This window comes from Lagopus leucura, unplaced genomic scaffold (genome assembly GCF_019238085.1).
Source record: "Lagopus leucura isolate 7727_CA_CO unplaced genomic scaffold, USGS_WTPT01 Super-Scaffold_739, whole genome shotgun sequence".
NCBI lineage: Eukaryota > Metazoa > Chordata > Aves > Galliformes > Phasianidae > Lagopus > Lagopus leucura.
In genome coordinates this window covers 20,027,517-20,041,076 of record NW_024962255.1, presented here as the reverse complement: position 1 = coordinate 20,041,076, position 13,560 = coordinate 20,027,517, and the positions used below count along the sequence as shown (strand labels likewise).

The 13,560-nt window shown below is 35.6% G+C and overlaps 1 protein-coding gene across 6 annotated transcripts in view; it reads right to left on the bottom strand.

The window, feature by feature from the left end:
* Nucleotides 1-13,560, bottom strand: part of MYOF (myoferlin) — a 66,187-nt gene that overhangs the window by 10,583 nt on the left and 42,044 nt on the right. For 3 of the 6 annotated variants that reach the window (XM_042862893.1, XM_042862887.1, XM_042862888.1), the window contains 13 exons: nt 12,192-12,306; nt 11,957-12,062; nt 9,552-9,694; nt 9,249-9,422; nt 8,048-8,159; nt 6,507-6,584; nt 4,541-4,722; nt 4,278-4,436; nt 3,994-4,092; nt 3,529-3,690; nt 2,847-3,012; nt 2,174-2,250; nt 700-756 (listed from right to left, as the gene is read on the bottom strand). In XM_042862893.1, coding sequence (XP_042718827.1) covers nt 700-756; nt 2,174-2,250; nt 2,847-3,012; nt 3,529-3,690; nt 3,994-4,092; nt 4,278-4,436; nt 4,541-4,722; nt 6,507-6,584; nt 8,048-8,159; nt 9,249-9,422; nt 9,552-9,694; nt 11,957-12,062; nt 12,192-12,306 — 1,630 coding nt within the window. The remainder of the gene's footprint in view (nt 1-699; nt 757-2,173; nt 2,251-2,846; nt 3,013-3,528; nt 3,691-3,993; nt 4,093-4,277; nt 4,437-4,540; nt 4,723-6,506; nt 6,585-8,047; nt 8,160-9,248; nt 9,423-9,551; nt 9,695-11,956; nt 12,063-12,191; nt 12,307-13,560) is intronic. The other 3 variants (XM_042862889.1, XM_042862891.1, XM_042862892.1) reach the window with 1 other exon arrangement.

The following is a 13,560-nucleotide window of genomic DNA, read 5'->3' as shown; positions in this document are numbered from 1 at the left end:
ATCAAAACAAATAATGAGTCCTCTGGCTTTGGATGCTATTGCTAAAAGTGGTAAGCAGGATGCACTCATAGAATGCCAAGGAAACAGGGTAAAATGCCATATGATAAATTTGAGATTTTGGAGTGAAATATTCACTTGGTAAAGACCATTTAGCAGTTACTGCCTTTTTTTTTTTTTTTTTCTTTTTAAATCTGTCCATTGATTTCACTGTGGATTGTTATACATAAGGTATGTCTACACTTAGCTATTAGCTTTTGAATACCTTAAAATTATAGGAAAAAAGAGAATGGATCCCTACCAAAAGTTAGGGTTAGAATTTTATTTACAGCACATTTATTTTAGTGTCTGGAAAACAGACTTTTGAACAAATTTCATACACCAATGGTGTCATTGAATCATTTTTGTTAATTTTGGTGCTTTTAGTATGAAGATTTTAAATAATTAATAATGATATAGTAATATTTAAATATTATAACAGTAGTTAATACACAGACATAGCGGGATATTTATAAATCTCCAAAGAAAGTTTTTTTATTACCTTAATATTTGTAATTAATCTTATTAGATTCACTTATAAGAATCATTTCCTCCAAGATCTCTGTATGGAATTATTGCTAAGATAAGCTCAGCCACAAGACCACATCCCATTAATATTGTGCTACCATTCTGGTCATCTCCATGCAGTATTTCCATACATACATGCACTGTGGTTGGAGAAGCCATTTTGCTGAGTGCTGTTGACATACTGCTTAAACACTGGAAATTGGAATGTAATTGATGAAATTTCTGCCTTTTGTGTCCTTATGATATTGCCTGCATATCCCTTATGCCTTCCACAGTTGTACTTAGTTATTTCAGACTGAATTGCTTTGAATATTATTCCTTCTCTCATATGGATGCAATAACTGTACACAGGTTTGTACTATGTTTTGTTTGGGTGATGTCAAACTCCAAAAGAAATTGTTTCACTTTATCTAGCATTTAAAATATTTCCTATCATAAACAAAATCAGCTAAAACTATTCACATCAGTTTTGCCAGTGGGTTCGGATCTTTTTAAAGTCTTTTTTCTTAATTTTTACTACCTTTAGAAATGCTATCTATGCCATCTAGAAAACATTAGAACATAACAAGGCTTAATTCAGATTAAAGAAAAGACATTTTTCTACTGTTATAAATTAAATATTAGGACGCTTTATTTGTATGAAGGAAATAAATATAAGAAAATCTATGAAACAACTCAGTTGTAAAGTTTCATGACATGAGAATGCTAAAGAAGAAATAAAGGAAGAATAATACAATCAGTGGTATTAAAATAACAAATACTATTTACTTTGGGACCTCTGTAACAATGAAAAAACACGTATTTTTGAAAAATCAAAGTTATGGATTAAAAGCCTACAAAATTAACATACTAAAGCATACTTAGCCTATTTTTGTCAAGAAAGCTCTATCAGCAATTTGTGAAAATATCTTCTAGATTAAGTTCTAAAATTACGGATAATTTTTCCTTGAAAAGATGTTTGGAATTTGCCTTCTGAGGTTCTAAGCCAGGAATACAATTCTGCAAGCTGAATTATTTTTACCTGTAATGTCAGACTGCACTGTGGATGTCCTGAAAGAATCAGAGCAGTAGTGTAGGAAGAGTCAGAAGGCACAAGAGAACAGGAAAGAAAAGAGGTGTTAGTATAGAAAATGTTTCAGTGTTAGCAGTTTTGGATGACTGTACAGTAAGAAAGGCAAAACCATACCTATGGGGGAAAAAAAAAAAATGAACAGCTGTAGGTCTGTGCTACAGCAGTTTTGATTCTGTCATCACCAAAGCATATACCATCTGCTTGCTTTATTTGAAACTGCTGTGTGAGAACAGGCCACTCTAAAATTACCAGTAGGTGACTGGGTAATATTCTATCATACTATCATATTCTTTCCATTGAATGACTGAATTCCTAAGCTACTGGGTAAACTGTAACTTACATTTACAGTTTGATGTTTACTATATGAAAACAGAGGATAAAATAATTATCGCATTTCCTTTGCTTTCCTGTATTCAAAGGAAGTTTGCTCCATCTGACTTTTCAGGCGGCTACATTACTGATAGTTTTGCTGCTTAGCTAATCAGAAATCACAGCTCTGAAGAAGAAGAAAGTCAAGCATCAAATTTCAGACACTACCTGAGCTGCTAGCAGTGGTTGCGTGTCCTCCATTTCTATTACTGTATCCCGGCGAGGTGCAGCAGAGAGTAGACTAACTGTAAGCCAAAGATTTTAATAAGACAATACCACGTTGGAAAAATACCATACTAAAACTTTCCATGGGATTTGAAATCCAAACAGTTACAGAAGATGTAAATTAATTCACTGACTATAAGCTTGATCCTCCAGAGAAAGCAAAACATGGCAATGAATTAAGAATAGATATGCATCATGTTTCTGTGCACTATATACAAATATTTGTCAAAAAAAAGAAGAGAATTAAAAAGAAAAAAATGGAAAAAAATACAGTTGAAGATGTCAGCTTTGCAGTCAGACCATTTTTTGCTACATTACTGTATTGTATCTTTGTTAATGAGAACAGTGGTAACATGCAGGTAGTTAAAATTCAAGTTAATTCTAAAGAAGAACTTCAGTGAAGCAGCATGCCCATTCCGACACTAGACTTTCCTTTGCACTTTTAATATCCCACAAACTACTGCACCATTTAATTTTTTTCCTTCAGGTCATATCTCCAAATAAGTATGCAACACAAGAAGGCTGTTCATCAGTACAGCATGCACAGTAAACATCAAAGGTTGGTTATTCTAGCATTTCACAGGAAAGCATAACTTGTCTTTTTCCAGCTTTTTACCTTTCAGTTGTGGAGCAATGTCTTCTTTTGTAGCGTAGGGGTCACAGCGAAAGCTTTCCAGTAAATCAATAGTACACTGTCCCACAATGGGCTTCCGTCCAAATGGTCTGTGGTCTATTACTTTAATAACAAGAGACGGGGCGTACAACTCCTCTTTTGGCAAAAGCTAAAAGCAAAATGTTAGAGTTTGATTATAATGCAGGCAAAAGGAAAATGAATAATAAAGATTCCCCCCCAAATTAGAGCTGTTACTTGATTTAGTATTGATCTACTACATTTTATGAGTATATGGTGAATGAAATTTCTGACTACATGAATGATTCAATAGAAGTCATTAAGAATACTTTTAGTTGCCCTAAATCTTCAGTATTCTTGAATCTTATGCAGCCCCCATCCTAGCAATAGGAAAGTAATCACACTTCTATATGTAAAATGATGTCTTCTCAAATACATACATCTATCCACTGTACTGGAGCATATCAGACTATACTTTTTCAATGTACACACAGACATGATTACACGATCTTCACTAGAATTTTCATGCTCAGTAACTTGCTTATGTTAAGTCAAAAAAGGATGCACAGGTTTTTCTTTTCATTCTTACATTACAAACCTTAAAAAGTATGCGGCAACTCATTTTGCTACTGATAGTTTATACAGTAAATAGGTTTTAGCAACGTACAACTTTCATGAAGAGAACAGAAGATGGAAAATTTGGCGTCTTTTTGAGGTTTTTGATCACCACAGATTCCACCATTTCACCCCCACATTCCACTATGAGACTCGGTGATGTAACAGGTGCCAGCTGGTAATTTTTCATGTTCCGCAACCCCCAAGCCAGAATCTGTGAAATAAAATCCAATAGAAGCGAAAGACAGAGAAAGATCGAGGATCAGCATGCTTAGCATGATATTCAAAAAGAAGGAAAGAAGAGTCTTTTCAATTAAAAAAAACCAAAAACATAACATGACTGACAAGACATTAAGGTTGTTTGAATGATGAGAGAAAAAGTGAAACCCAAAAATGCTTATTAAAAAAATCCCAGATATTTCTCACTATTTTTCTCCTCAAAGCAAAGAAACAATCTTGCTACCTGGAAGATGAGATTGCTGCATTTGTTTTCAGTTAGCTTAAAAATAAACAGTACCTCAACAGCAGTGAGTTGAACGACTGGTCTGATTCCTTGAGGTACCATGTAAAGCTTTGGCGCTCTTTGTGATGGAAGAATTGGAAGGTTGGAGCCACTCTGTTAAGAGACACACACACAAATACTGATTTCTTTCCTCTTACTTAAATGAAATACTTGGCAAGCATTAAAATAATTCGTTACATTATGACTTTCTATGAAAGAATATATATGATATGACACACACACACATATATACGTACACACATAAACATATACACACACACAGTATAATAAATACATGCCTTGTCCCTTAAAATAAGTTCTGCAGCAAAAAGAATGTCTCCGCTAGCTTTGCCATTATTTGTTACAGGATACCAGAGCAGTTTTGGTGTGATGTCTTCTTCTGGGATTAACTTGACCATGGGGGCACAAACACTTCTTCCAAGGAATTCATCTTTACCCTGCAATAAAAAATGAAAATCATAGTCGTTAATGTTATTGTCAAATAACAATAATAGAAAAAATAATGATAAAACAAGAATCAAGGTAAAAAGCTTTCACATACCACTTGGTCACTGTCAAACAGTTCAATAACAACATTAGGTGGATTTTGGGCTACTGTCTGTGGGTCCCCATAGATCTCAATTTCATTAAATATTAGAGTTTGGTCCCATGTAGGATTTAGAGTTGAATGAATGATCTCAGTTGTTTTGCTTTGATGGAGGAAAGAAACATGAGCGTACGGATCTGAAATATTATGCAAAGATTGAAAAGCCTGAAACCATAAGGCACACAAGCACAATTTTTATCAAACAGTACATTGTTCTTCTTTTCTGTCATTACTATTTCTACAGTCTGTTCTACAGGAAAAAAAAAAAACACAAAACAACACACTGTACATATCACTTACATTTAATAGAGCAAATTTCTCTTGATTACTAAATAGCATCCTTTATACCACTCTTTAATAACATAGTAATAAATGAAAATGATTACAGTATCTTGAAAATCACAAACTAAAATAAAAATAAAATAAAACTAAAATAAAACATTGGCTGTACTACACTCCTCTTAAATATGATCTGTAGAAGCTTTTTTCACTATCTCCACTGATACATAACTATATGGATCCATAAATAATAGAAAGGAGTTCATTCTAACTAGCTTGTGCCAAGTAAGTTTTCACAGGCTATATTACTCAGATGAAGCTTCGATTTCAGACATCTTATTTATAACAACCTCTTCTTATGAAACAACTGTATGATTAAAGCAGCCCTCTGTTTGTCAGGTCTTTAAATCAAGAGCTCTACACAAGGTATCTGATGATGGTCATTAACATTTCCTGTACAAATTGCAATTGCTAAAGACTTGAGGCTGTTTTAAAGGTTATTTTTAGGTCAGTTTCAACAGCTTTTAGTACCTGATCAGAATTGTACAACATTTGCATAACTACAAACTAGTTTCAGAAGAAAATAAAATAGAGGTGTTTTGGTTTACGTGTGACTGTGTCTGAGGTACCCCTCTTAAATTCTACATATATAAATCAGAAGTATTTTTTATTGTCTCTTAATATTGTTTTTAAATGCTACATATTGATTTAAGACAAAACACAAGACAGACAGCAGTACAAAAAAAAGCCCAACAGCTTCCTCTCAAGAAACTGCAGTAAAATATCTACAGCTGTTTATCTTATTTAACAGTATAAGAGGTGCAATTGACTTAACTAAAAAGGGGAAAAAAGAATACCAATGAATGACAGTTCTGATAAAAATGTATTCTAAACTGTCCCTTTCATCTTTCTTTGAATTTACATAAAGTGTAAAGTTATTCTAATAGAATCCAATTTCAATTTACTCTCTGACTTGTCAGTGGAATTTTCATTGTAGTTAACAATAACTAAATACTTAATAACCTGAACATTGAATTAGTCTGACTACAGAGATGCTAACTAGATACAGCACAGGTGGAATACATTGCAAGAGCTGGAAATAACAGTGCTGAAGTTATTCTTGTAAAAGCAAACAAAATCTCTGCCTCTTAGTAAAACTCAGTGTAGCTTTCTACAAGTTCATATCCCAGAAATTAATTAATATAAAATATTGAACACTGGCAGGAAGTTGCTCACATAACAACCATCCAGCTTTCCTCATCCCCACTTTTATGCAGGTTTTCTGTAAGACATCTTAAGAACTGCATGTATTGTTATTATTATTAGTACGCATGTATGGTTAAGAGAAGCTAAGGCATAGGGAAACAACCAGTCATAGGAAAGTGACCTGACCAGACCAATTCCCATTCCCCACTGAGAATTCCATTGACAGCAGAAAGTGCATGTTCAGAGCACTTATTTTTTAGCTGTACTAACAAAACCTGGATCATACACAATGAAGCCGAGGCTTCCTTCCTGGCATAGTTTCAGTGACTGGGACCTACACACAGAACTTACAGATTTAAGATCCTCTGTAGGTAATTCAGATTCCTAGCTCATTGTAAGCCTACTTTTCCACACTACAAGTAGGATTTTTCCATACCTGAAAAGCTGTCTTTGTCTAAAGCCATGAGATTTCTTGCCTGGTATACATAACAGCGCAGGTGGTAAGTATACACCCCTGTATCAAAAGGGAAAAAAAAAGTTCAAATGGATTGCACAAACATCTTTCCTACAGTGAAGCTATTTTCAGTCTATACGAATGCTTAAAACATTTTCTTGAGAAAAGCACAAGCACTATATTAACTTTTCTGCATGCTTGCAGTAGAACCTGCAAAAATTTGTTCCAACACAAGGACAAATTAACTTAAAGTAGAAATGAAAATAAAAAAGAATGCTAATTCTATTTGGGCTTCTTCAGTGCATTATCATCTAAAAATCCTTGTATTATTATTATTATTTTTTAAAACAGTGTGATAATCTAGCTCTTCCAAACAGAATCAATAACTGGGTATTCTAAAACTTAAATTATTCATTATGGAACTTGTAAAGGCCTAGGAGAGACCTTTCAACTACCTCTACATAATAATTTCAATTGCATCCTTATTTCTGTGGCTAAAATATATTAAAAAAAAAAAAAAAAAAGAATCTGCAGAAACATGATGGAGTAGCTGAAAAGTAGGATGTGATGGAAACCCTGACCCAGGGCAACATATGGCTAAGTTACTACACATTTTCTTTGAAGATGTCAGCTCTATCACTTCCAGACCTTGTTTGGAAGCAAGCGCCACTCATAACCACAGTGAGTTGAAACCTCTGAACTCTGGCAGGAAAAGGAGCTATTTTCCTCCTATTGTGGTCATTACTTGAAAGAAACAGCAAGATTACTTCCTCAGCTTCTGAAAGATTTGGGCACTTATTCCCAGAAGGGAGATAGGAGTTACTTAGGTTTCAAATAAAGGCAAATTTTCCAGTCACAGATCTTCAAGAAGGATACTGAGTCTTAAGAGGGGCACTGAATTGGGCTCTATTCCTTTTAGCACTCACACCTCAGTGTTCCCATCTTTGTGAATCCCACTATGGTAACTTCAAGGCATTTTAATTCAGTCAAGGCTGGCAAAGTAATAGTTCTCAACTCACCTGTATGGTCTTACTGCTTATACTGGGTCAGGCATTTGTCTGACCTAGCAGTGAGTTGGTTAAGTGAACCAAACCAGCAGAAAATTAACTGTACATACATAATTCTCTGCTGGTTTAGCTTCCTGCATTCTCATGAATGGACCTTAATGCTAAAGATGCCTTTCAATAAGGCCTAGAATTCTGCTTTTGTAAAAAATAGCTTAGGAACTTTGTCCATGTTACAAATGTCTGATATCAAACAAAATGAGATTACTTTATCCATATTAAATTACTTCATTCTTTTTAAAATATTAGAATATAAACTAATATGAACTGTAGACTATAATATTGAAATGATCAACAGTATTTTTCACTTAGTAGGATAAATAGGCTCCAATCAAGAATCAGATGGATAATTATCACAGGAGGTTTGTAAGTCTACATGTAAAACACAAAGAATTACAATTCTGTTTGCTACCAAAGAGAAACAGACAATTTGTAAGAAAGGAATTGCTAGGAACCTACTGTCAAAGTAGCAGGAAACAAGTGGTGTATTGGCACCAAACACCTTTGTGGCTGAGTCCTTGGTTTTGTCTGAACCCTTCCCTTCTCCATCATCGGTACTAGTGTCTGCTCCCTAAAATTTTGTGAAGAAAAAACATCACTGCATAGTTACAACTGCAGAAACAATCTGATAAAAGTATACCATATGCAGGAACATACAGGTTTCAGCCTCATTTCCTGGAAAAAGTATAACTTAATTTCTTAAGTAAATGGACATTAAAATATGTTTAGTTCCTACAAAGCTCATGTCATCTTGCCACTGAAGGTGTGCAGAAATCAATCCAGTCGTTTCATCTCATTGCCAGAATGTCTTACTGCTGGAGATACATTAGCTACCTCAGCTCTTAGTGCAGCAGAGTTCTTCTGCATTGCCCTGTTGCAGAGAAATGCTCTAAGGATTTATTTTAGCAATAGTGCAGGAAATACAGTCAAATGAGAAAGTTAGTTTTCAACTCTGTGGCATCAAACCAAGTGGTGAATCATGGACTGATATTTGGTGGGGGGAAAAAAAAAAAGGAAACAGAGAAAGGAAAAAAAAAAGAAACATTAATGCTATACTCTGAATAATCAGCTTAGAAAAACAAAGTAGTTTCCTTACAAGACTGTGTTTTACTATTATGGGCTCAAATTTGTATCTCGATAAACAGAGCTTACCTATGAAGCTGTGTTAACCTGAAAACTTGACAAGTAATTAAATTTTGATAAACTGTGACCTACAATATTCTGACCTTTCAGATACTTAGCTATTTTCTTTTTTTTCTTGTGCTTGGTTATTTATACTTGCAAATATTCATCAAGGGTAGCTATTTCAGTTTCTTTTGCTTCTGGTACTGATGCTGACACATCTAAATTATGCACATTAAAATCTTTTGTAAGTCACCTTTTCACTTTATTGCAGAAAAGCCTTCTGTAAGTAAAGTGAAAAGATGACTTACAAAAGTAATTTTGCCTTTTGATCTAGATCTCATTATACAATAATAATTTGAAGAATCAACAAGCATGTTATTTAGGAACTTAAGTACTTACTTCAATGGTCCCCTTCAGACTAAACAATATAAACTGTGTTAGTTCCTCAGTTACACATCAATTTAATGATTCAGAGACTAAAAATTAATAGATTCACCTCTTAAGGACTTTTTTTGTTTTGATACTGTGTCCTTACCAAAGCACCTTCAAGTTTAAAGATAGCTGCAGCACCATGTGTCTCTGAGGGAGCCATCTTTCGTCTCCATCGTCTTCGACGGAAAGTGTCAGAACTGCGTTGTTTCCAGTGAAATTTCCAACCAATCAAGGAAGCATATTCCCATCCTTCTTGATCTTCATATGATGACATTCCCTAGGAGATGTAAATCTCTGTTATCCACAATATTGTATAAGTGTCATGAAAAAAAAATATGCAATTGCTTTTGTAGGCACTGTTGTGATGTGCAAGTACAGTCTGTAATTACAGCTCTCTTCTGCTCACCCTTCCTGTTGTTACTGCCTGAGCTGAATCCCTCCTACGCTTCCGCACCAGTCTTCTTCGTCGGTGTGTATGATACATTTTCTCTGCAGCAACCCATGACTTTGGTTTAGTGTCTGGAGGAATAGTAATTCCATATTCCCATCCTAAAACAGAATTGAATAGTTGGCATATTTCTAGAAACACATGCAAGACACAAATAAGAATAACATGAGAATTTATTTTTTATTGTGACTACAAAGAATGAAGATTTAGTCACATGAAACTATTTGATATGTCCTATGAAGACAGGACGAGAGAACTGAAGTTGTTCAGCCTAGAGGAGGCTGCAGAGAGACTTTAAAGTGGCCTTCCATTACTTGAAGGGGGGCTATCAGGGAGTGCAGTGGTAGGATAAGGGGTAATGATTTTCAACTAAAAAGAGGTAGGCTTATATTAGACATTAGGATGAAATTCATTACTACAAGGTGCTGATGCACAGGAAGAAGTTTCTGTATTTTGGATCTACATGTTAGAATTCAGTTGTCAGGTATTTAGGACTCTGTCTTTTACCTAGATTGAACTCCTAATAAAATGTTACTGCAGAATCCTAGCAGACATTCCAGTTAAGACACTTATGGGTACTCTACAATAAATAAGATCTCCTTTTTCCTGTTAAAATCGCTATTTATTTAACTTATGTTTAAAGCAGTAACTGTTTGAGAACTTTTAACTGTTTTAAAATGAATTGAAATTCATGACCACTTAGCAAATCTTCTTGACTTCAGTCTTCTACAGGCTTCCCTTTTGCTTTTATTACCTATTTGCTTTCCATACTATTAAATACCCCTTAGATACTTTGCTATGAAGGACTGACTGCTTTTTCTTATTTCTGTAGAATCCAATTTATTGGTTTAAGTGGTTGTTTTCATCACAAGTTCCAAGATGGTAGTAGTTTTCATTTTGTAAAAGTGACAAGCACGTTAGAGTTGTAGCAACTATAAACAATGGCTCTGCTTGGTTAGGATTTTCCTGATTTGTAGTACTTGAAAACATTCTGTTTAGCAGTGTTACACTTGTCACAGAAAGACCCTGAAATCATCTTCATTTTGGAACTGGCTAGTAACTAATTTGTTTTGTAGTGTTTACATTCTGATCAGTTTTGCACACCACCTGCACATATTCATATGAATATGAAAGCAATCATTTTGTTTTCAACAATATAGAAATTCTTCACACCCTTGTGTCATCTCCTACTAGGACAAACAGACTCCTTCCCTTGCTTGATTCCTAGACCTCCTGTTTCACCTCTTAGCCTTCAGAGAATCACAGAGCAGTTGGAAGGGAGCTTTAAGATCATCTAGTTTCAACTCCTGCTATAGGAAGGGACACCTCCCTCTAAACCAACTTGCTCAAAGCTCCATCTAGCCTGGCCTTGAACACCAGTGAGGGCATCCACAAACTCTCTCTGGGCAACCTGTTCCAGTGCCTCACCACCCTCACAGTAAGTAATTTCTTCCTTATAGCTAGGCTAAATCTACTCTCTTTCAATTTAAAGCCATTTCCCCTTGTCTTGTCACTGCCCTTACAAAGAGTCCCTCCCCAGCGTTCCTATAGGCCCCCTTTAGTTACTGGAAGGATGCTACAAGGTCCCCCCCAGAGCCTTCTCTCCTCTGAGCTGAAGAGCCCCAACTCTCTCATCCTGTCCTTGAAAAGGAGGTGTTCCAGCCCTCTGATAATCTCTGTGGCCCTTCTCTAGACCCAGTCTGACAGCTCGATGTCTTTCTTGTATGGGGGGGCTCCAGAACTGGACACAGTACTTCAGGTAGGGTCTCACAAGAGCAGAGATTCTGCCTCAATCTGCTGGTGAAGCTTTTCTTGATGCAGCCCAGGATATAGTTGGCCTTCTTGGCTGCAAGTGCACATTGCCAGCTCATTTTTCGAGTTTTGCTTGTTGACTCTTTCCCTGGCTGAAGGCTTCCACCTGAAATACCAGACAAACCCGACCCTGGCTTTGCCACATACTCTAAGGTAGAATTTTAGGTGCTTGACGTCTCAACCTAAGCTTCCGTCTTCTTTAAAACAATTGACAGTACTGATCTACATCTTACAGGCCAAATCCTAATCATTGGATTTCACTAACACTGGATGTAGGAAAAAAGTTTTGGAAATGTATTTCAAACAAGGACAGGTTCTATTTCTAAGCATACTGTTCATACAACCCAGCTTTATGTGGGTTGTATGTGGAACCTTTCATGTTAGCAGATTATTGTTCACATGACACTTCTTATTTTCTTAATTTTTTAAAGCTTTTGGCTCAAAAATACCTGCTGCACTCGAGACCAACATACAGCTTCTTGGATTCTATGATTTGTTCTCTGGTAGACACAGATACATTTATTAGATAACATATAAACAGTAAATCTTACCATGCTCATCTACTGCTCGATTTAAGTCTGACTTCCAAGCATCATCTTCCCACATCCATCCAACAGGACATGTGAACTCACGTGGCGGTGGAGCTTTTTCTCCATTCTTTTATGTAGGGAAAACAGAGCAGTTCCATGTATTAGTAGATAAAATACACTGTGTAGCAAATCTTGGAACTTTTCCTCTTAAACTCTCATCTTTTTACAGTGAAAAGCACTGATTAATACATCTCACCACATCTGTGAAACTCTCTTCAGCAGCTTTCCATTCTCCCCCAGGATAGCGGCTCTCATTCTCATACACTTCATCGGTAAACTCGGTATGACCAGCATCAGCTTCAGTCAACAAACTGCAAATCCAAAGCAAACACAGTATTAAGCCAAAATTACTTAAGTAGGTCCCAGAGAATACACAGAAGCAATGTACATGCTGTAGTTCCGGATTATTGGTCTTTGTAAAGTTCAATTTTCAACACAGCTCACAAGTACAAGAACTTTATTCTCCTAGAACATCTTCCTAACATTGCAGCACCTCCTCTAGAAGTAGAAATAAGTGCTAAATTACTCATGTGTGACTAGCAGGAGTTGTTTCAACTGCCATTATTATTCAGCTGCTTTGAGAACTTCTCTTGGAAAAAAAACACATCATACATCTAAACAGAGAGAAAAAACAGACCATGTGATAACTGTATGTATTTCTAACTTTTATATAACTAGCTATACACTAAAATTTGAGAATATTGTTGATTTTATCCCTGTTCTGTTATTTACAAACTGAGTAACCATTTGATAAGTTTCTAACTCGAAAGCAAAATAAATAAAAGAACATCAAATTAGAGAAAATAGCTTCTATTTCCATTTGTTATTGTGAGTCAGAAAGCACTGAAATATGTTCTTAAGTGCCACCTGCTGGTCAAGTAGAGCCACAAGACTATTTTCCAATATGATCAGGTATGAGGCATAAACAAATGTGCATTTTAACTGGAGATTTCTCTCCTGTTATCTGAGAAAGCATCTCCATGTTATTGCTTTTCTTCATCTCAAACTATTCATTGAAATAATATGGAAATAAATCTATCCATTTATACCTACAAACATGCATGACTTCAAAATGGATCAAATAGCACATATTATCCTGCAGTGATTCTATAGGAACATCCTGTGTATTTCTCACAAGAACAAAAGAATTAAAGATTGAGTGAATCTTTCATTAAAAAAAAAAACACACCAAAACAACAAAAACAACACACCATAAAACACACACACACACCCCACACCTTTTTATTTTTATGCTGGTTTTTGTTTTTTGAGCAGTTCATTTACCCAGTCCTATTTTAAGTGTGACAACACAAATGGCTGAGCTGGGACAACTTAGGAATTGACAGCCTCTGACACAGCAAGACTGAACCTGGTGGAGCTGGGGAAAGATGGAGACCTCATGAACTGGAGCTGTCAAGGGAAGAAGAATCATATGACAGCACAGCCCCAGCCCCTAATATAATATCCCCTGCCTTGAGTCACTCTGACAAATAACATGTAACAGTTGTTTCATGAGGGTCCACAGACCTTCTCAACATACAGTGAAATAAACAAAAAAATAATAA